This window comes from Sphaeramia orbicularis, chromosome 11 (genome assembly GCF_902148855.1).
Source record: "Sphaeramia orbicularis chromosome 11, fSphaOr1.1, whole genome shotgun sequence".
NCBI lineage: Eukaryota > Metazoa > Chordata > Actinopteri > Kurtiformes > Apogonidae > Sphaeramia > Sphaeramia orbicularis.
In genome coordinates, this window is record NC_043967.1 from 26,302,758 (window position 1) to 26,324,337 (window position 21,580).

The 21,580-nt window shown below is 37.5% G+C and overlaps 1 protein-coding gene across 1 annotated transcript; it reads left to right on the plus strand.

Moving 5' to 3' along the window:
• The first annotated feature begins 12,199 nt into the window (after positions 1-12,199).
• On the plus strand, positions 12,200-20,488 carry LOC115428497 (1-acylglycerol-3-phosphate O-acyltransferase ABHD5-like). Its single transcript, XM_030147577.1, has 7 exons — positions 12,200-12,255; positions 12,824-12,906; positions 13,129-13,534; positions 16,923-17,074; positions 17,192-17,303; positions 17,919-18,099; positions 20,172-20,488. The coding sequence occupies exons 1-7, from the start codon at positions 12,212-12,214 to the stop codon at positions 20,289-20,291; spliced, it is 1,098 nt and encodes a 365-aa protein (XP_030003437.1). The 5' UTR covers positions 12,200-12,211; the 3' UTR covers positions 20,292-20,488.
• Positions 20,489-21,580: the final 1,092 nt, after the last annotated feature.

Consider the following 21,580-nt stretch of genomic DNA (forward strand, 5'->3'; position numbering starts at 1 on the left):
ACAGCAGGCAGAGAGAAAACATGCATTTCAACCATCATATCACATCTCCAAAGGTGCTCAGATTTTCTAAAGGTTTCACTTTCTTGCTACTGTAATCATAGTACAGTGTATGTACCACACAGTCAAACTATTATTGATAGCTGTTGTCTTTCTCCTTCCAGCCCCGCTGAGAAGTGTTATCTCCACAGCACAATAATGTAAGAGATGGAGGACATATCCATAGTCTGAGTTCATCCACAGCTAATATTATGCTTCAGTAGTTAGACAAAGTGAGAGGATATCTTCACAAGGCTAGATTATTACTATTATGTCCCTGTAACAAACCTACATGCACTTATCTCCAGACATGTCACAGCAGGGAGCAACCCCACTGACAGAATAAAATGTTGCCATTGTACATTTCTTCAAATCACAGATGTATAATCTCAACATATTTTGTCATATTTTCTGGGCTTTCCTCAATAAGCAGAAGGTGGGTGGAACAGATGGAAGACTTTGCCACCAGAGAATAAAGTTTGCATCCTGCAGATTTAGGCAATAAACTTGCTTTGGTTATGGCCAGGAAAAGATTGTGGTTTGGTTTGAATATAACAAAATACATTTTGGATCATGTTTTTACAGATTTTTCCTTATTAATCCCAGCCCCAGTATCTAACACTAGGTACTGAAGGGCTGTTGGTGAAACTTTGTTGCTCATACATTCAAGGAATTGAATATATCACAACACTTTGTTATGTTCACATCTAAATATGTTGATATGAAATGCATATTTTGCTTCTGAAACACTGTAATATTGTTATGCATATGTGGTTTATAAAAGTGTGCTGGAAGTAAAAGATAAATGATCTGAAGCTATTTACTAAAAATACCTAAAACTATTGGTATTTTGGAAAAATGTACACATTAACTACACAAAATTACTGAAACAGCTGCAAAAGACAGTACATTAATTTTAAGGCTGCAACTTATTTTTATTACAGAGTAATCTGTTGAGCATTTTTTCGATTAATGAATGTTCAATGTCTTGTTTGGTCCACAACCCAAATAATTCAGTTTACTGTCATAAAAGGAGGGAAGAAAACAGAAAATAACAACATTTAAGAAAGTACAATAAGAAAATTTGTTTTTTTAGAAAATTTCTCAAACTAACTGCTCAACAAAATTGTTAATTAATTTAGTAGTTGACCAATATGCTATTAAGGAAATAATGACTGCAGCTCTAACTAACATCAACTACTTGATTGGTTTTAACTCAGTCAGAGTCACATAGAGGTCAAGAGTCTTCTTGGATGGTTATGTGCCACTGAATCTAAAATATCACCATTCAGCATATGTTTACTCTTTCAGGTGTTTGTTGACATCCATTTCACCTGTTCCACACATCTGATAATCATATGACCATAAAATGCACAAGCATCACTGATAAACAGAGACTGATCCGTTCTGTAAGTATAGACAATAATTGGACTGCACACAAAGTATCTGCTGTGACTGTGCATTTGCTTGTGCACATATTTAATTTCAGACATTTCCAATTATATAATTGCACAGGCTGACATTGCGATTAATTGTGTAGCTGAACTGCCACAGAAAACATATTTACAGTATATGGCCTAGGTCCTGATTGTGTTCCACAATACTATCCACCCTGGTTCCAGTGAAGCAAAATAGTTTCAACCTCCACAGCCAGAGTTAGTTTAGTGCCCATTATCTGAAAATACATTATTCCCAGGATGGAACCAAATGTAAGATGTATATTCTGAATTTGCTGTCCAAGGAATGCACCTGTAAGTTCTATAATATTTGCATCTTATTGGAGCCATAATAAGCACATATCTAGGAGGAAAAAAGCTGCAGGAGAAAAAAAAACAAGGGGAAAAAATGCTAGAGTCTGAAATTATATGTCTTCATTCTGCATCTGTCTCCTTTAAGTCCAAATCAAAAGACTAAATATAAAGATAGATTATGTAGGGGAGCTTTAGGGTTATATCTGACAGAACCTTACCAGAAGTTGGTAATTACAACTATGGGTCACACAATTAACCCTTCAACCTGTCTGACAACATATAAGCATGAGGGACCAAACCTCACCTCACAGGGTAGATTTTGTTCAGAGCTGCAGTTAGAATTCTTGTTTCCTGTCTGATCATTTAATTACAGTATGCTGAAAGGTAATTATGGAATCTTTGCCAAAGATGCCACACTTCTGCACTTTAATTGAGCATATGCTACATTGAAAATAAAGCCAAAATTGGAATATGCCATTAGACTGCATTGTGTCATATGTTATAATGTAATGATAGTAAAATATCTATATAATTGTAGTGAGTATGGCAATAAGCTGCAGCATTAAGCTCTAAGATCCCCACTTTCAGTCTGTGGTGTTCACTACTGCATTCATTGTTCATGTAAAAAAATGTTTTTTTTAGTCTTCTACATCTGTTCATTAAAATTTGACTTCAGGAATTAATTTGGCATTAAAGGATTTGTTTCCAGAGTTTCATTATGACTGAATTGGTGTGATGGGTCAAACTGCCTTAATTAGCTCGGCTCGTAACTTTAAATGACTAAGACGGTTTTAGTGTCTGATGGTGATCTAAATGTCACAGACTTTTCCACCTGGAAAAACAGGATTATGGGATGAAACTCTGCAAGTGTAAGTATTTTGATTTGTTTATGAGCAAATATAAAGAGACAAAAACTAAAGAAGAAAACTAAGATGAGAAATATACACCTTTGTTATGTGTGTCTCTATATTATTTGTGAATAAATGGATAATGTTGGGTGGGATCTGGACACACACATACACTCAAACACCACCACTGCATGCACAACATATTCATACACACACTAGAAGGCTTTCAGTTTCTAAATCAATCCCACATCCGTAGCTAATGCAGCACTGGGCCCTCTTCAGGAAGCATTAGGCCTATTAGTCAAAGTGTGTATGCATTCCCGTGTATGTGTGTGTGTCTGAGTGTGCGTAGAAGCCGCACACTCAGCAGTAGCCGATCTCAGTGGATCCTGTGAGGTCAGCAGGTGCAACAGGGAACGAGGGACCGTGTGTGTGTGTGTGTGTGTGTGTGTGTGTGTGTGTGTGTGTGTGTGTCCACATTCCCTCCCCTCGATATCCTCTGGGCTCTTTATCGCTCTAAAATTATCCTCCATTTACTGGAAGACACTGGACAGACAGAGAGGGAAAGAGAAATATGGACACTCTCGTTTGGATGTCTTACTGGATCACTTATGGCTGGAGAGCCGAGTCACAAACAGATTTTTTTTTGCCTTGTCAAATAGTCTAATACGTTAAGTGCAGATAAGTTAAAAATGATAGTGAGAAACAGGAAAATAACATTAGCACTAAACTAATCAATTGTTCTCTCAGTGACTACATTTACAGACAATGTTCCTACTAATTTGTGTACTTGACTAATGAAAATGGATATTTTGTTAATGCTACTGTTTACACGCAGCATGTTCGTTCTCATTAATACTACCGTAGCTTGTCGATTATCATGTTGATATCTAGGAAAACTGCTTCAGGTACCTTTTGCCATTTTGCTTTTTAGATTTTCCTGAAAAGCTCAGAGTTGTCACATGTAATCCAAATACCTGTGTAAATCTTTCATTATGATTAAAAGTTGTGGATTTTTCTTCAGGGCATGCGTCTACAGCTTTACAAACTGTCGGTTGGTTGGTTTGTGTCCAACACACAGAGCCAACTGTAAACAGGCAAATGGCAGTGTATCACAAATAGCAATAAATACCCCAACTGACAATACACTCCGAACGAACTGTCATGTGCAACCAAATAATGCTCTTAAAACCTGGTCCATATGTCTGAATACATAGCATGGGCTATATCTCATAACATATAGCATCTCAACATAAAATATCATATATCACATTGTTGTCATGTCTAATGTTTCCACTAATGCTCAAAATCAGCTAAATCTATAATGATTCAATGTAATGTTTTAATTGGTCTGTATAAATGTTAACATATCCACTTTATTAACATTACAAAAACATATTCTGCCTCTCAGTAAGGACCAGAGGTTTACATGGAACACCTGAACACAGCATGAAACACTCTGGATCTGCCTGAAATCCCATTCCATGTGTAACATAAGCAGAAAAGCACCTGCACTTATGTTAAAAGTACTTCTGTATAAACAAACAGTAGAATGCATCTTTCCAGGCTCACTGCTTAGGTTATGAGTACATGTCAATTCTTGAAAGCTTTGTTATCCCCCCCCCCCCCCCCCCCCGTTTGTTTGTTTCTTTGTTAACACTTTAACAGCAAAACTATTGGTTGAATTCATACCAAACTAGGTTTATACATTGCCAGTGACCTAGAATAGATGTGATTACATTTTGGGAAAAATAGATCAAAGTTCAATTTTTTTTTATGAATTTTTTAGATCTTTTTTTTTTTTCTCCATTTACTTACAATGGCCAAAATTTGTCTATGCTGTCTATGTCTATGGTGACATCAGCACATGCATGATGACCTCAGCTGGATCGATGCCAAAATAAGCTACAATACGTGCAAGGGGCAGGGTTTGTTGTGCCTGGCACCACTTGTTGTCAGTTGAGTTCATGTAACCTTGGTAACCAGACAATCTTACTTCTGCTGGCATCTGTATGAAACTACTGACTTGTTGCCTTGATTGTATTGCATTGCATGGGATGTTTATGTGCAAAGTGTCGAGCACTTGCATACATTAATATTTCGAAGTAGTGCGCCAGTTGGTAAATCCGACATTGATATAAATCAGCCACTGGGACAATGTTCAGAGTGCAGAATTCAGACCACAGCACTCAACTTACACTGAACTGACACAGAACTGAGAAGTCACACAGCACACTGCTGCATCTAACATGTAGCTCCGCCCACTTTCTCCAGCCTCTAGAGCAAAGAACACCATAAAACAACATATAGAGTATTTAGAACAATAATTCCTCTTCTATACTATATACTATCACTAATGTGTCTTTCTTCCATCAACTGTCACAGTACTGTGGTAGCAAAATGCACAAAAGAATGCCCTGAGGTATACACCATATATCACCACATTAGTGTGGCAACAAGATGCTAATGAGTTCATGTAACAGTATCCACAATTGGCTCTAATACAAATGCTAAAATTTGACTGGCTCTGTGGCAATAAACAAACCGATATTTTGTGCCACAGTACTGTGGCAGTAGCCATTGCCTTAATATTTACCCAGAAATACACTGTGGGCCAAATACAGGGTCACACACACAACATTTTGTCAGACTGCCTTTAGCTTTGATTACAGGAGTCATTCACTGTGACATTGTTGAAGCCACACAATGTTTATGCAATGTCACAATAAATGTCACAACATTAATTTCCATCCAGAATTGCAATATTTTTCCACACAATCTTGTATTGATGATGGGAAAACCAGGCCACTGTATACAGTCTTCTCCAACATATTTCAGTGATTCTCAATGGGGTTCAGGTCTGGACTCTGTGGTGGCCAATCTATATGTGAAAATGTCTCATGCTCCTGAACCACTCTTTCACAACATGAGCCTGATGAATCCTAGCATTAGAAACCTGGAATATACCTGAGGCAACAGAGGAGAAAAAAATCCACAGATTACCTGGTCATTCAGTATATTCAGGTTCAGCTGACTTCATTTTATAGATGCGTAACGTTTCTGAACCCTAGACCTGACCTACTGAAGAAACACCAGATCACTGCCTCCAAAGGGTTGTATTGTAGGCACTAGGCACGATGGGTAATCACTTCATCCTCCTCCCTTCTCACCCTGACGGGCACATCACTATGGAACAAGGTCAATCTGAGACCATCAGACCACATGACCTTTTTCCATTGAAACACAGTCCAATCTTGATGCTCTCTATCAAACTGATGGTTGTTTAACAAATGAGAAGCTACTCACTGCATCATTTAAAGGGTAAAAAAACTTGTCCCCAGCTGAAACATATTAATCACTACAGTAATTACTCAATGGCCAGTTCTTATCTATTCACTTAGTTAAATCTAAGTGGCACATCATTTGTCACATCTGGTTTCATACTGCGATCCAGCATACTGTTTTCGCTTGCAACTTAGCATGCTAGCCTTGAATCTGGACATCGCCTCTGTAACTAGCTTGTTGTCATAATACTTGTGATGGTAAAGAATTATAGACAGACAGCATGGACAATGAGCACCAATGTGTGTATGAGCTGACTGTATGGAAGTTATGACCCTTGTGTTTAAAATATACTTTTTCACTCAGCCTATACTTATAATGAAATAACATTACATTAACATATGTAACTAAATGTAGATATGTTAAAGAACATCGTTTCATCTGTAAACACATTTGGGTCAAGTCAGGTAGATTTAAGTTGGCAACAGTGGCGGAAACATCTCCCATGATTTCACACTACTCTAAGACATCATCTGCTATATCGTTTGATTTTTTTGCTGTTGTTTTGATTGAGAACTGCAGACATTACATACTGTGGGTTTAACTGGAAAAGGCTCAACTGAAAAAAATCTGAATATCCAAATGGAATATGATGTGTACACAGCTGGAACACTTGGAATATTGTCATGTTCTGAATAACAGTCAAATCTTAGTACCCATTTTTTCATAGTGAATGAGAATATGTGAACTCCTTTGCCAACCTACATCACAAAGTAATCAAAACGGAAATACTTCCCTTTGTGGAAAGTATGTAGCACAATATGGTGTAGATTCATCTATAGAATTATACAGTACACCGTGAAACAGAAGCAGACTCAAACAGGGATGTCATTATAGAATAAACTGCTGTTGTCTGTAATTTATCTCAGCTTGCTCATGATGGACACAAGAGAAAATACCAGGAACACCCATACGAGTAATAGCCTTTACTAATACCAGCTAAAAGTACTCAGATCAGTCAGACAGGCCAGTTAATAGATCCGTAGAGATGCTGAGGAAAGAAATGAGGGTAGAGGATAGAGAGAGTCAGTGGAAAAGTGAGAGGGAGGAGAGGAAGGATGAAAGTAGCAGAGAAAGCGAGACAGTGAGACTGGCCATTATAAATCATATCCGCTGTTGGCGCCGGCCACGTATCCTAGCAACCAGACAGACCCTCCGCCTCTCCTCCATCCCCACTCAGTCTTCTGCTAACAGCCTGGTAACTCTTATTACCCATACTGCACTGGGCCATGGCCGAAAACTCACAAGTGAATGTGGTTTGTGCTTGAAGGTAGCCGACCAATCTACAGCGGATTTGCTTTAGCCGCAAGCTAATCAGACCTTACAGCAGTGGAATGATGACGCCTGTTTAAGACACTGTTTTCTCATACATCAAAAACATATATTGCATTTTTTTAAATAAATAAATAAATAAATAAAATATTGACACTCTCATTCACCATTGCTCATCATTTTAAAGAATACATCTCAAGAAAAATAATAGGTGCCCTGTCCAAATTTCCAAACCTGAACCCAGTTGAAATCCTCTGGTATGAGTCAACACAAAGCCGAGGAAAGCTGAGCTGCAGTTTTGGATCCAATGGTAATGATAAGGACTAGTGGAGGGTATGTCAAGACACATGAAAGCTGTCACTGAAAAAAAGGATTATTCCCCCAAATATTGATCAAATTAGAAGTGATTTATACATTTGTTTTCTATGCATTATTCAGGGTCTGATGACACTGCAGGACAGGTGTGAGTGGACCTCATTCACAAGCAGTGTACACCCACAAATTGGTACCTTATGTGCATACAAAAATTTTACACACAAATCCAGGATACATTAATATTTCTTACCTAACTTTGTATAAACCATATATTTACTGAAAACTAATATGTAGTTGCATTGCAATGGAATCGTGTAGCAACACGGTAACTTTTTCTGGCTTCTATCTCAAACACTACTGTTCCTGTGTTTTAAATAATGAACTGATCATGCATTTGTGTTTCTGTCGTACAGCAACTTCACTGTTTGCTCCATGATGTGCTTGTAGGCCAACATATTTCCTTACTTAGAGAAAGGCAGAGGAAGTGGAGGCTGACTCCAAACACTGGGTACACATCTGCCAATTTATAATGATTCTACTTCACTAATAGGGCACACATGTTAAGTTTACATGAGCATGAGCACATTTTCTATCGACATTTTGGTGAATGAGACCCATCTTTTGTATATAAATGCTCTACATGACAACAGTTCATTTAGAAATTGGGAAAAAAACTTGTCAGTAGTTTCTAGAACAGAATAAAATTTTCATTTTACTCATTGACGTCCTTATAAATACCACAATGACCTTAAGTGAAACCTAATTTTTACTCAATAGTAACATCAGCGTGTAGCTGCAGAGCAACACCTCTGCCAGTTTGGGCTGAATGCTGTTGAGCCTCATTGCATTGTCACTTTGATTTCAAGTCAAATAATTTATAACATGATGCAACTGATTCTGATACATAAATCCTGTCAGTGCATATATGCATTGTGGTTTGTGCTCTCAGAACTTTCTACATGGTGGCTCAGAGTCAGAACAGAGCTTTTAGAGCGCTGCCCCTTCTACATGGGATGATTTACAGAAGGACCTGAAACTGTCACATCCTGTTACTTGAGGAGAATTTAAGTCTATTTCAAAGAATAGAGAAAATAATAGTCTTGGTGAATGTGACTGTGTACAAATGTACACTTAAATCATTCTTGAAGTTGTTAGTCTTAATCTTTTGTATATAACTAAATTTTGCAATGCATATCTACATCTTTTATTGTTTTTGTTTGTTCTGTTTGCTTTTTGTTGTAACAATGGCTATGGTGCTCCTTTGGCCAGGTCACTCTAACAAAAGAGATTTTACATCTCAATGAGGATTTCATCTGATTAAATAAGGGATATATAATATAAACCTTCTTCATAACTCAAAATTCACAACAGGACATAGTAAAAGGGCTGGATTCTACTTCGGCTGCTTCGGGTTCAGGGACTAAGTATCCCAGTCAAATGAGTACACTTCAATCTTCCCTAATGCTCATATACAGTCATGTATAGGCGTTGCCCACATTAGTGTATTGTTGTCTACTTTCCATGCAGCTTAAGTGACCATATTTTTGTGAGTAATGGGTTTTTGAGCATCACCTCGTGCAAGGGATACTTTTAATCTGACAGCCTGCTTACATAGCCTATGTCTTTTTAGTACCACACTCAGTGAGACAGCTTGCACATGCCTTTCAACCAAAACACTTCCATAGCATTCACAAATTTTTACTGACATGTTTAAATGAATGGATTTATAGTTTTTATCAGTGTTTTGGCCATATACACTTGACACTATGTATTAAAACACCCCAACTCCACAACAATTCATGGCCTTTGCTACTGTGCATGCTGAGTCACTGTTACAGTCATGACTTACTAGGAAACTAGAACTGAAAGAGTCACCATTAATATCATGACTGTCTTTCCTGCCATTACTCAAAATCTCTGCCGCTAAAAAGGCCAATGTGTTTCACTGCTTTGTACTTACAGGAAACAGTGCAATTTGTGTACAAACTGTCAATCAAACGTGTTCTGTGTTTACATGGATCCTAATATTCCACTAAAAATTTGGTTAAAATGCCTCAGAGAGTGCTGTAAAGGGATAAAGTAGCTATGTACAGAGTAGATCAGATTATTTATTTCTTTCACCCATGTGGGGGTTAACACTAGGTCACATGGCAAGTTTCTCAGAGGGACAGAAACATGGCAGCATCAAAGTAAAACCGGTCTGTCACTTAATAAACTTTTCATTGGAAATTTGAAAAGACGTAAGCATTGTGGGTCCCTCTTGGTTGCTTAAATACCAAAAATCTGGAATAAACTATTTTTGATATTGCTCTTTTTCTGTTATATTTCCATAATGGGCAAAATTACTTTGCACTAAAAGTTAGACTCTGATTAGATGCTTTCAGCCTGTAAATGTACACATCAAACTCAGAAATGATCTATTTTAAGATGCACTCTAAGTTTTTAAATCTGCATCCAGGCTTTTTCACAAACATGTATTTGTCATGTTCTGCTTGCAGGACCTCTACAGGATGCCTGCTACAACTACAGTGTAATGGACTTAATGACACTATAGCTGTCAGGTAGAGGACACAATCAGATGACTGAGATTAAACTGTCTTGTGAAGCATCCTGATTGTCGTACGACTGATGAGACTGAAGAGACTTTTGTGTTGTCAATTAGCTGCCAGACTACGGGTTACTGATTTCGAGATTCAGATAAAACAGGACATTAATGACATACTCTGTAAGATTTAGCTAGCATGACAGGCGTTCTTTTTCGAGACATGCTGTGAGGGCCGGCTCTATTCTGCAGTTTTATGCTGCCTCTCTTCTAAAAGCTCACCCTGTTACTGGTCTCCAGACAGCATCAGTCTTAAACTACCTCTGCTCCTCAATGGGTTTGACTACAGCCTCATTGTCTGCTGGCTTATGAAATTTTGAGTACTCAGCAGAGGAAACAGCCAGTAACACATACAGAATATGAGTGTGTGCATCTCAGAGAGCAAAGGAAATGAACCACTCAGGAACCACTCAGTCCGTCCATAGTCCGAGAGCCACCGGAGTGGGTGGTATGAGAGGAAAATTGTGTTTGAGGAATGAAGGACAAAGTAGCTGGTGTGTGAGAATGTACGTGTTTGTGTGTTTATGACAGTGTGTACAAACAGACCTCAAGTACGCCACCTCGTGGAATAGGACAGCCACGTCCCTCATCCCTCTCTCCTTAAATTACCTTTGGTCTTTAAGAGAAAATCCCACATCATGAGCAAGTACCCTACATTAAATATCATACAAACTGTAAACACACATTGTTTTGAATGATTCAGACCTTTGAATTAAACACCTCTTTAATCTGAGCGAACAATGAGCACAGCATCAGGCACCTGAGACTTTTCAGGTGAACACTTCTATCTTTTATTATAAGCCTATAAGATATAGCCTTCTTTTGAGGTTTAATGAAATTCCAGCACGAGTAAAAGTTAAAAAGAAAAGAGATAGCAACATTGCTGTTCCTAAAGCAGATCAAACTGCACAACTAAAATCCTTAAAGGTGGTTAATTAAATTCACTCTTCTTTAATCTTTGCCCTTTTAATCTTAGATTATAAAAAGATATTTATTCAGATAAGGCCACATTTAATCAAGCTATTGTATTTTTTTCTGTCTATTATTAGCCAAGGTATTAGTTTAGACAGCCAAAATCCTCTGCTGTGGTTGATCATTGCTTTGATTTAATACTTTTCAAGGTTACTATTAGTATAGAGCCAATTAAACCCTAAATTAACCACAATCATGCAAAAATATTTAATAAATTAAATATCCCCTACCTTCACAGGAAGACAATCTAGAAAAAGTGACTATAATTAAAAAGAAGATAAAAACCTCTTATAACAGCTGAGTTTGTGGCTGAGTGTCAGTGCCAAGGCAAGAAGACTGAAATGGTCCCAGTCCCAGCCCCACCTCCAAAACATGGTGTTTTGGGGTTTAGACTAATATAATTAATTGGTAGCCTCATTTAGTGGGTGAAAATTAATTTTGAATTAGTTAGAAGAAGCACATGGCAACTGTCAAGTGATAGCTTTATGGCCTGCAGAAGCCTAAAGTATACTGTGACCTGTTAAAAAATAAAGGGAAAAAAGTTAGCTAACTGCTAGATATGTCATGCTAATTCCTAATTACTGACATTTAGCTAAGTATTGGGTATATAAATGTACAGACTACGATAACTTCTGCTGTGTGAAGCTTTATGTCTTCAGGGTGCTTATACGTCTATTAATAGGTTTATTTTTTTAGGCTATTGTATTTATTGTTGAAATAAAGACAGAATATGAGAAGAAAATCGACGTTATTTAGCTTACCTGTAAAATTACGCTTTAACAAATGAGCTACGATTCACGACATTGATACCTTCAAGTGTAGTTGGACATAAGAGTTACCCCTTTAAACGAACTCACAAAAACATAAGTGACGAATATAATGGACATTTTACTTCATATTTATTTTAAAGACATTATTTTTGATGTATGTCAAACTGTGCGCTCACATAAAACGTGTTAGACTTTACATCAAACTTCTAACTGCGTACTTTACGTGGTGTACATGAACGTCTCATTCTAAGTGCAGACCGTGCTTTCTCACACTGTCCCGCGACACCATCACAAGAATAGACCATGAGAAGGATGGCGGAGGAGATCCGACCTGTCAAGGAGCAGAGGTGAGCGATTGAGTGAAAAACTATAGACTTATGTCATGACGGCAACGTCAGTCTGACTGTTTAACTTTGTTTTTGTCTTTTTTTTTTTAAATTGCGCAACAAAATAACACTTCTGAACTGGTGGTGACCCCTTCAGGGACCCTCACAAACATAACAGGCTGTTTGCTGATCGTTTGGTAAATCAACCAACCTCATGTGTGTTTTTATGTACTCTCAGACGAATGTAGAAAAAACAAGAATAAACGTCTAGTTATGTAATGGTTAATTCCAGGTAAAAGACAAAAAAACAAAACTCCTCCCTTTGTCTAAATTTGCAGAATCTGACTTATTAAAAGTTTTGGTGTTGTGAGGTTGACCAATTAGGATTTAAAACACGTTTAAAATTGTCTGTAAAGTTAGCTCTCTACTTGTTTTCGTTATGTGTACTTTTTTCTAGAGGGCTCAAATAAAGCACAGTATAGATTGCATACCAGTAGCACTGATAACAGAAAAAAAAGGCATGTGCTCAAAGTTCAGTGTACACTCTTCTTTGTCTGTGCTCAGGTGCGTGTTTCTGTCTATTTTCCAGCTCTTGGATCACAAGTTGGCTTCCCTCTTGGTGCCCCACTTCACCCTCTCAGTTGAAAGATGCTGAAGAAAAAATGCTTAAGTGTGAGTGTCACTTAAGTGTCTCTCGACACCATATAGAAGCACTGCAGTGTGTGAAAACAGGGTTGTGTGCAGTTCTTGCTTAGTGTCGTTGGTATGAAAAGGGTCACAGCTCGGATAAAACATAAGCCAGTCAAATGTGAAGCTGTGAAGGTGTATCCATTGACCTATCTTTCATCATCCCTTCTGTGTCCCTGTCCCACATCCCTCATCTCACCACTGCAGGTGTGAAGAGGCAGTTCTCCAGACAGCATGTCCGAATATCCAACAGCAACTATCTATGGACCATAGCTTTTTCCTCTCAACCACAGTCCTACTCCCCTTCACTCCAAGTTCAGTCCCAACCCAGGATTCCTCTAGTTCTGCTGCATGGCTTCGGCGGTGGGGTCGGCCTCTGGACACAGAACCTGGATGCTTTGTCCAACATCGGTCCTGTCTATGCTCTGGACCTGCTGGGTTTCGGTCGGAGCAGCCGTCCCCAGTTCTGCACTGACCCAAAGGGGGCTGAAGAGCAGTTCGTGGTGGCTCTGGAGGAATGGAGGGAGAAGGTAGGACTAGAAGAAATGGTGCTGCTGGGGCACAACCTCGGAGGATACCTGTCTGCTGCCTACACACTCAAATACCCACAACGGTACGCTTCCTTTGTTTGTGTGTGTTTTTGTGTGCATGTGCGACTGTATTAATTTTGGGGTCAGTTAAATATTACTTATGCAACTTCTTTTTTAGCTCCTAAAATTTCTCAAATCAAACATTCTTTAAATACTCTTTCATATTTGAATTACTTATGCACTGTGGAGAAATGTGTGGTGAAAGGTACACTATGGAAGAGTCACACTGGCTTGTGTTCATGTAAAGTTTCTATGTTGGAGTCTGTTTTGTGCTGGAATCTGGTCATTTTTTGACTAACTTGATAACTAACCTCATTACTAAGCTAAAACTGTCTCCATTGCTTACATTCATAATATCAGCTGCAGGATGCTCAGTTTTATTCATGTCTTGAGTTCTTCATTCTCTCTCTTCTGTTCCTCAACAGCATCATCAATGTGCAACACGAACTGCTATTGGTTGAGAAACATAATACACTAATATTAACTGACAGCTTCCTCTCAGCACAACACAGACTCCAACACAAACTTCATGCAAGGATATACAATTTTATAAGACATCTCCTGACTAAAACTACTTGGTATTTAATCATTTAATGTAGTTTAAACTTTGTAGTACTTTGCAGAAAATGTTAAAATTGGCAATTTCAAGTATACCTCTACATTTACATGTAACCAAATAGGACTACAACTAAAAACCGTAAAGAAATAAATATGGACAGTGATTTGCTATTGCACAATTCAATAACTAACACAATCTCCAGCTTGCACCTTTTTAGACAGAATGAACAGCTTGAGCACTGACCTAAACAATGGACCAATCTTTTTACTGTCAGAGCAGAATCTCTTGTTTACACAACACATGAGCAGTTCTTATCTGACAGAAGGTTCTGTTTGGCACTGAAAATGTCCTTGCCAGTGCTGAAAAGATACACACATGCAGTACTGACTAGGATAGTGTTGAAAACCTATTCTTTTTCTAAACTTTGCTAGGCTCACTGTCAACAAACTTACCTTTTACTGTGCTTATATTTGTGTTTATATTCTTTGCAGTGGAGATGATGTGTACTCTTCACTTGCAGAGCTTACAAGTGAAAACATGAGTTTTGCTAGTGGAGCTTGTCAATGTTGCATATATTAATGCCAAGCAGAAGTTGGTGGTTCTTCCTCTACTTGTTCTTTTACACGTACTCCACAGAACAGTTAGGCAATAAATGGCAAATGGAGGTCAATTACAGAGAAGTAACAATAAAAGTAAATTTAAAAAATAGAATCAAAATTCAAAAAACAAATCAGATCATTCTTTTCATTTATGGACTGGAAGTAATATTTTTGAAAAAAATGAATGTACCAGAGGTTGAATTACCTGAAGAATGTAGTTAACATAGATAAGATTTTAGTAAAAAATGTGACCCAAATCCATTATTTTTAACTTTTGTTAGTCCTAGGTTTAATTTGATTGTCCTGTACTGGTATTGCATTATATAAATATATGGTCAAACCAACTTCATTTTAATTTAAATGGAATTGTCTCAACAGGGGGAAGTTGCTTTCCAGAACACACTTAGAGCTACCAAAATCACCAATGAATCAATGCTACGTATCCACAGACTGTTTCACTCACTGAATGAAGTGAAGTTTCCCATAAAGTTGGAATCATTTTGTTTTCAGACACATTCCCTTTTTTATTCCTTTTTATACACATCAGTAATCACCTTTGACCAGGTTCAATGATTACATACAGGGGTTGGACAAAATAATGGAAACACCTTTAAAAAATCAACAAAATATAATTTAATATGGTGTAGGTCCGCCTTTTGCAGCAATTACAGCCTCAATTCTCTGAGGTATTGATTCATACAACTTGTGAATTGTTTCCAAAGGAATTTTAAGCCATTCTTCAGTTAGAATACCCTCCAACTCTTTTAGAGACGATGGCGGTGGAAATTGACGTCTTACTTGAATCTCTAAAACTGACCATAAATGCTCAATAATGTTGAGGTCTGGGGACTGTGCCGGCCATACGAGATGCTCAACTTCATTAGAATGTTCCTCATGCCATTCTTTAACAATTCTAGCTGTATGGATTTGGGCATTATCATCTTGAGGTGAAGGTGTTTCCATTATTTTGTCTAACCCCTGTACTTAGTCCCAGTTACACTTTACCTACCAAGAATAAACCACATTGTCACAATCATTTCATTCAAAGAGGTAAAAATATTCTATTCCAGCTTTATGGGTAACAGTGTGAAAAGCCCTTTTTTAACACACATCTGTATTATGGTATGCTCAAAACTTCTTCTTCAAATGAAAATTCATAAACATTTTTTTACACAGTTAAAATAACACTGTGTTTTGTAATCTTCACAAGCTACATCTGCTGATAGTTTACATTATAGCTCTGTTAGCTTAGCTCTGGTTTTAGACTGAAAACAGCCACATTAAAAAACACAAAAAAAACAAATCAACTATGTTTTCTTTCTGGTTTGTGTCCAATAAAGATCTGTTTGGAATTGTCCAAACAAAGTCAGAACAGTTAGAGTTTAGTCTGAACCGTGGATCAGCAAGCAGTGAACAAAGATAAAGTCACGTAATAAATTTAAACCTTCATCAGCCTCAGAATCAAACTCACCTGTGTAGAAGAAACACTGATTTCAGTGTGAAACTCCATCCTTTTTATGGTGGCGTGGTGTTAGTTTTTCTCACAAAGGGAGACCATCTGTGATTCATTACTCCCTCTAGTGGTCATATAATTCCCCTAGCCCATTGATGTAAATAGATTCAGTTCATAGCTCTACAATCCAGTACATTGGTATCTTTGGTTTAACACCCTAATGATTTTTTTTTTAGGTCAGATCTGAATATTTTAAAGCATAAATACTACATTTATTTCCTTCAATGCCTAAACATTAAATGTTGTTTTCTATTAAAGAACTACAGTGTGTGCTGTTTTTTATTGGCTTAGCATCAAGCTGTGTCATCAATCACAGCTTTTAAAATGGTCTTAATGTTCCTGTTGAAGCATTTGCCAAATATACAGTAAATATAATTTGCTCAGAATAGAATAGAATAGAATAGAATGGACTTTATTTGCCATTTTCACAGATACATCGCAGTATAGGTACACTGGAATTGTTATGCGTTTCCCTGAGTCACAGAGTTAGAAAAAGACATGAATAAAAACATAAACAAAACATAAACACAGCTAAAACATATAAAAATAGTTATTGCACAAACACAGATACACATTTGTAAAATAGAGTACTGATCAGAAAAAAAGTAATAAGAGTACTGGAAGGTAAAAACAAGTTATTGCACATTTGAATTAAAAGTACTGGGAGGTAGAGCAGGTTATTAGAAATGATTAGAAATTGAACATTTTCTGTGGTCATTTACTGTGTGTCTGTCTTGCAGGGTAAAACATCTCTTATTGGTGGAGCCGTGGGGGTTTCCAGCCCGTCCAGAAAACCCAAACCATAACTCCATCCCTGTGTGGATCAGAGCTATAGGGGCTTTTATGAGCCCCTTTAACCCACTGGCAGGCCTCAGGCTGGCTGGGCCTTTAGGTCAGAATGCACATGCAATAATAATTTAATTTCAAGTTTCATCAGAGGCTGGCTGACATCTATATTGCCTCTAGGAGTGTAAATTGTAAATCTTTTGTTCATTCTCACATTTTTTAGGTCCAACACTAGTTCAGACAATCAGGTCAGATTTCAAGCAAAAATATCTCTCAGTGTTTGATGATAACACTGTATCTGACTACATCTACCACCTGAACGCACAAACCCCAAGGTAAGAAACTATTTTTGACACTATTAACCCATAAAGACCCAAACAGCTACCAGCGTCCAAAACCATCTACTGATCTAAACTGTTTAATAACTATTGATTCACTAATCTTATCAATACATGGAAATAATTGGTGTAAAACACAGTTTGTCATCTTTTCATGGTCATTAGATGTTACCCATTTGGACTTCCAGAGGCCCCGTAGTGAACATGGAAACACCGTTATTTTCTACAACATTGATTCACCAGTAAAACCCATGGAGTTGGATCAATCACAGTGGATGGACATACTTGGTTTTATGTTCACTTACTGATATCTTTGTTGAAAAATGTACTTTTTCTTCACTTTTCTCTATTTCTGATATAAGAACCCTCAACTTTAATCTGAGTTTTTATGAACATGTACATGATCAGTAAATTAAATATTGGAAAACACATGATTTTCACTGAAAAAACAAAATACAAAGGATAATATTGTAATAAATGGTGATAAATCCCTTAAGAAAGGTTAAATAGAGAGAAAAAATTTGGAAATTGACACAAAAGTAGCACTGAGTCTTTATGGGTTAATAGGTACAAGATGTCCGACATGCTTTGACTGGTCTTTTACTGTTTCAGTGGAGAAACGGCCTTTAAGAACATGACCATTCCCTACGGCTGGGCGAAGAGGCCCATGCTGGAGAGGATCAGCCAGGTCCGAGTGGACATTCCCATTTCTTTCATTTATGGATCACGCTCCAGCATCGACTGTGACTCTGGATACGCTGTCAGGAAAATAAGGCCGGATGTGGAAGTCAAAGTCAGTATATTTTAATTGAAAAAATACACATAGCTGTATCTTTAATATTTTGGAGCTTTTTGTTTTAAATCAGTGTCTAAAGGCATAGTTCTTACTACTTTTAAGCTGCGTTGTATGTACTTGTACTTAAACATAGTCAATGTAGTACCTGCCATAGCTATATACGGTATTTATTTCCGCTGGCACTGTGTTCATCAACCTAGGCCTTGACTGGTCAAGTATGGAGGTCATGTTTGTGATTTGCATGGTCAATTTGGCAGAGGTTTTACGGCAGATGCCCTTCCTGACCCAACCTTCTCCATTTATCTGAGCCTGGGACTAGAATCCCAGAACTACGACTAAAACTCAACCTGGAGTATGAGAGAGACCAGATTGAGATGGGTTGTGTCAGACATGTGCAGTGGAGGGTTAGAAAATATATTTGTAGAATGATGATGAAGATGGAGCTACCAGGCAGGAGGCCAAGAGGACATGTATGGATGTAGTGAAGGAGGACATGCAGGTAATTGGTATGAAAGCAAGATACAGGAGACAGGGTCAGATGGAAGAAGATGATTTAATGTGGCAACCCCTAAAGGAAGCAGCACAAAGTAGAAGTAGTATTTTCACCATTTAAGTCAGTTTTAGACAGCTTATTCTAATAAGTTCCCTTCAAAACTACCAGATTCCCTTGACAAAAACAGTCATTTTACTTGTGAGAACAAGGGAATTGCTGCTCTACTGCTGCTTTGACTGGTTAGTTTGTTTATATTATTGTGTAACTTAGTACCTTGAAAAAAAATTGAGTCAGATCCAATTTTTTCACAAAGTAAAATCACTCAGGAGTCTGTTGGAAAAGAACAGTATAATGCTGCCTTCAAATGCTATTGGAAAGATGATCCTTTCCACTTGTAAATTCAAAATTACCAGCGCGTTGTGTTTAAGTGTTTTTGTTGGTGTAGCAAAACGAAAAATGGCTGACGCACAATTTATCGTGACCTGCTACATGGGTAAAACAGTTTTGGACGTGTAAATTCATCTGCTAAAGCATTTTTTTCATTAATTTATTCATTCATTCAGTTCAGTTCACATTTTATTTACAAATCATTTAAAAATACGTATGAAACTTGTATTCATAATTTACAGCAAGATATGATTATGTAAGATTTTTTTGTTTGTTTGTCTATCTGTTAGCAAGATAACTCAAAAAGTCATGCAATGATTTTGATGACATTTTCAGGAAATGTTGATACTGGCACAGGAAAGAAATGATTAAATTTTGGTGGTGATTGGGGGGGGCTGATCTGCCTTGGTGGAGGTCTGCGCTCTCTCCAAGTGCTTTTCTAGTTTTACCTGTAATTCATTTATCTTCTGAACTTTATCCTCAAGACGGTCGCAGGGACATACATATACATATACAATGACATATATAGAGACAAACAACCAGTCACCCTCATATTCACACCAATGGGCAATTTATCTTAACCAATTAAATTATTAATGCATGTCTTCGGAAGCCGGAGTTCCCAGAGGGAACCCACATACACACACACAGGGAGAACATGTAAACTCTACTTTTCTTGGTAAAATTATTTTTTTTGCAAATTTTGTACACTATAAATATGCAAAATCATCAGCTAACGGCAGGAGAACGTTAAGAAAAGCAGTGTTTATCATTTGTGATTAATCCCTCATTTCTCTCCGCCATGTTGTATCAAAATTTTTTCCCAATTCTCCAGTAAAAAATACACCATGAGGGGGTGTTCATGTGCAATTTTCTAGTTTGTAAGTAGTATTTACCATAATTCCCATTGCACATGAAGGCAGCATAAGAGCTTAAGTTCCACCAGAAGGGCACATCTCATTGTAAACTAACTTTCTTCATATTGGTGCAATCTATTGCACTTTCATGCCTCATATGACTCAAAAAAAATCCAAAGTAACCACCAAATGAATGTCACTGAATGTGACTTAAGGGATGCATTTCCTTATTCAGTCTATAAAATTAAAAGTTGAATTGAATTAAATTGAATTCATGCTTTACCTGCATTTTTACACCTGAACTACACATTTTCTCTTTCTCCTTATGGCAGGTGATCAGAGGAGCAGGCCATTATGTTTTTGCCGACCAGCCTGATGACTTCAACCAGACAGTCCTTCAGATCCTCGCCAGGACGGAAAGGAAAGACAAAGACGAGGACATGACACAGTGAAGTCCCCCTGTTCAGACAGCACACCAAAGGGTCCAGAAATGAAGCGTTTAACTGTAAAAACCTTTTGTATCATGCACTTTATTCTTAAGAGAGACCCAAAGAAATTGAAACTCTACTCTTTGTTTTCCACTCTGTGGGAAGGCTTGGGACCAAAGGTTAGATGTAAATAAATTGTAAATAAATCTGTGTTACTCACTCTGTATTTTTCTGTCTTCTTTTGTTGGTAACATTGGGTACTGGTGCTGCATTTCTGAGAAAAGGGTTGAGCAATCATTTCTGATTAAAAAAAAAAAAAAAAAAAAGATAAATAATCTCTAAAGGGAATATCTTACTTTGGGTAGAGGTACAGGCAAAGTACACAAGATGTTTCTTTTTATGACCCCTCACCCAGTATCTGAAAGATATGAGAGAAAAGTAAGTAGGGTAAAGGGCTGCTGTGTTTTTCCTTGACATTTCACTGTGGATTTACTGGGACTGACCAGCAGGTGGCAGCACGGTAACAGCATCTGCACATCACATTCCCTCTGTTTTGCAGAGTGGTGGCAGTGAATACCATACAGGCTTGCATACACAGTTGAGTGACCTACTCAGGAGACCTGGACAGTGATGCTGTTGGAGCAGTACGACACTCGGCTCTCCGCTAAGTCACAACAGTGCTGACAGAATAGGGTCAGAGATGTGTAGTGGAATAAAAATAGAACTTCTGTTTCAAGGGGCATCGTCATGAGTTAAAAAGCTTTTCCTTTAATACAGGATGTGTGCTATCGTTTATACTTTTCATTTTCTTCAGCTTTAATTTTAAAACTAGGCATGAAAATAGATAGGTAAGAGAAAAATTTGTAAGGTCTTAAAATATAAAATACTGCAGTAAATAACCTGGCAGTGGTGGAGTGTAATCAAATAGTCAGCTACTTGTACTTTATATGAGTATTTATTCCTACTGCACTACTTCTCTCTGGCAAGTATTGTACTTATAACTCTACTACATATATGTGATTGCTTTAGTTATTTCTCAGATGATATCTTTGAGGTGTTCTAAATGGATTACCTGAAAATACTCATATGATGATCTTCCAGATTCTTCTAGATTACTATAGATTCAACCACCCAACAGTATATAAAGTACAATAGACTATGTAAAAATCTGAGGTCACCTCTAGTTTTGTTCTTTTTCCAGGGCTGAAATTAGCATTCATATTTCTCGTTTCTTTAGATACAAGGAAATATGCACATCTTTAAAAGACACAAAAAAACTGAGCTAAATGGATTGTAAAGGTTAAAGTGAGTCT

Bases quoted from the DNA above. Each gene is read 5' to 3' on its own strand.
- LOC115428497 (XM_030147577.1), top strand. From the start codon at position 12,212: ATGAGAAGGATGGCGGAGGAGATCCGACCTGTCAAGGAGCAGAG. The intron at 12,907-13,128 runs GTGAGTGTCACT...TCACCACTGCAG, and splicing joins TGAAGAAAAAATGCTTAAGT to GTGTGAAGAGGCAGTTCTCC. The intron at 17,075-17,191 runs GTCAGAATGCAC...CACATTTTTTAG, and splicing joins CAGGCTGGCTGGGCCTTTAG to GTCCAACACTAGTTCAGACA.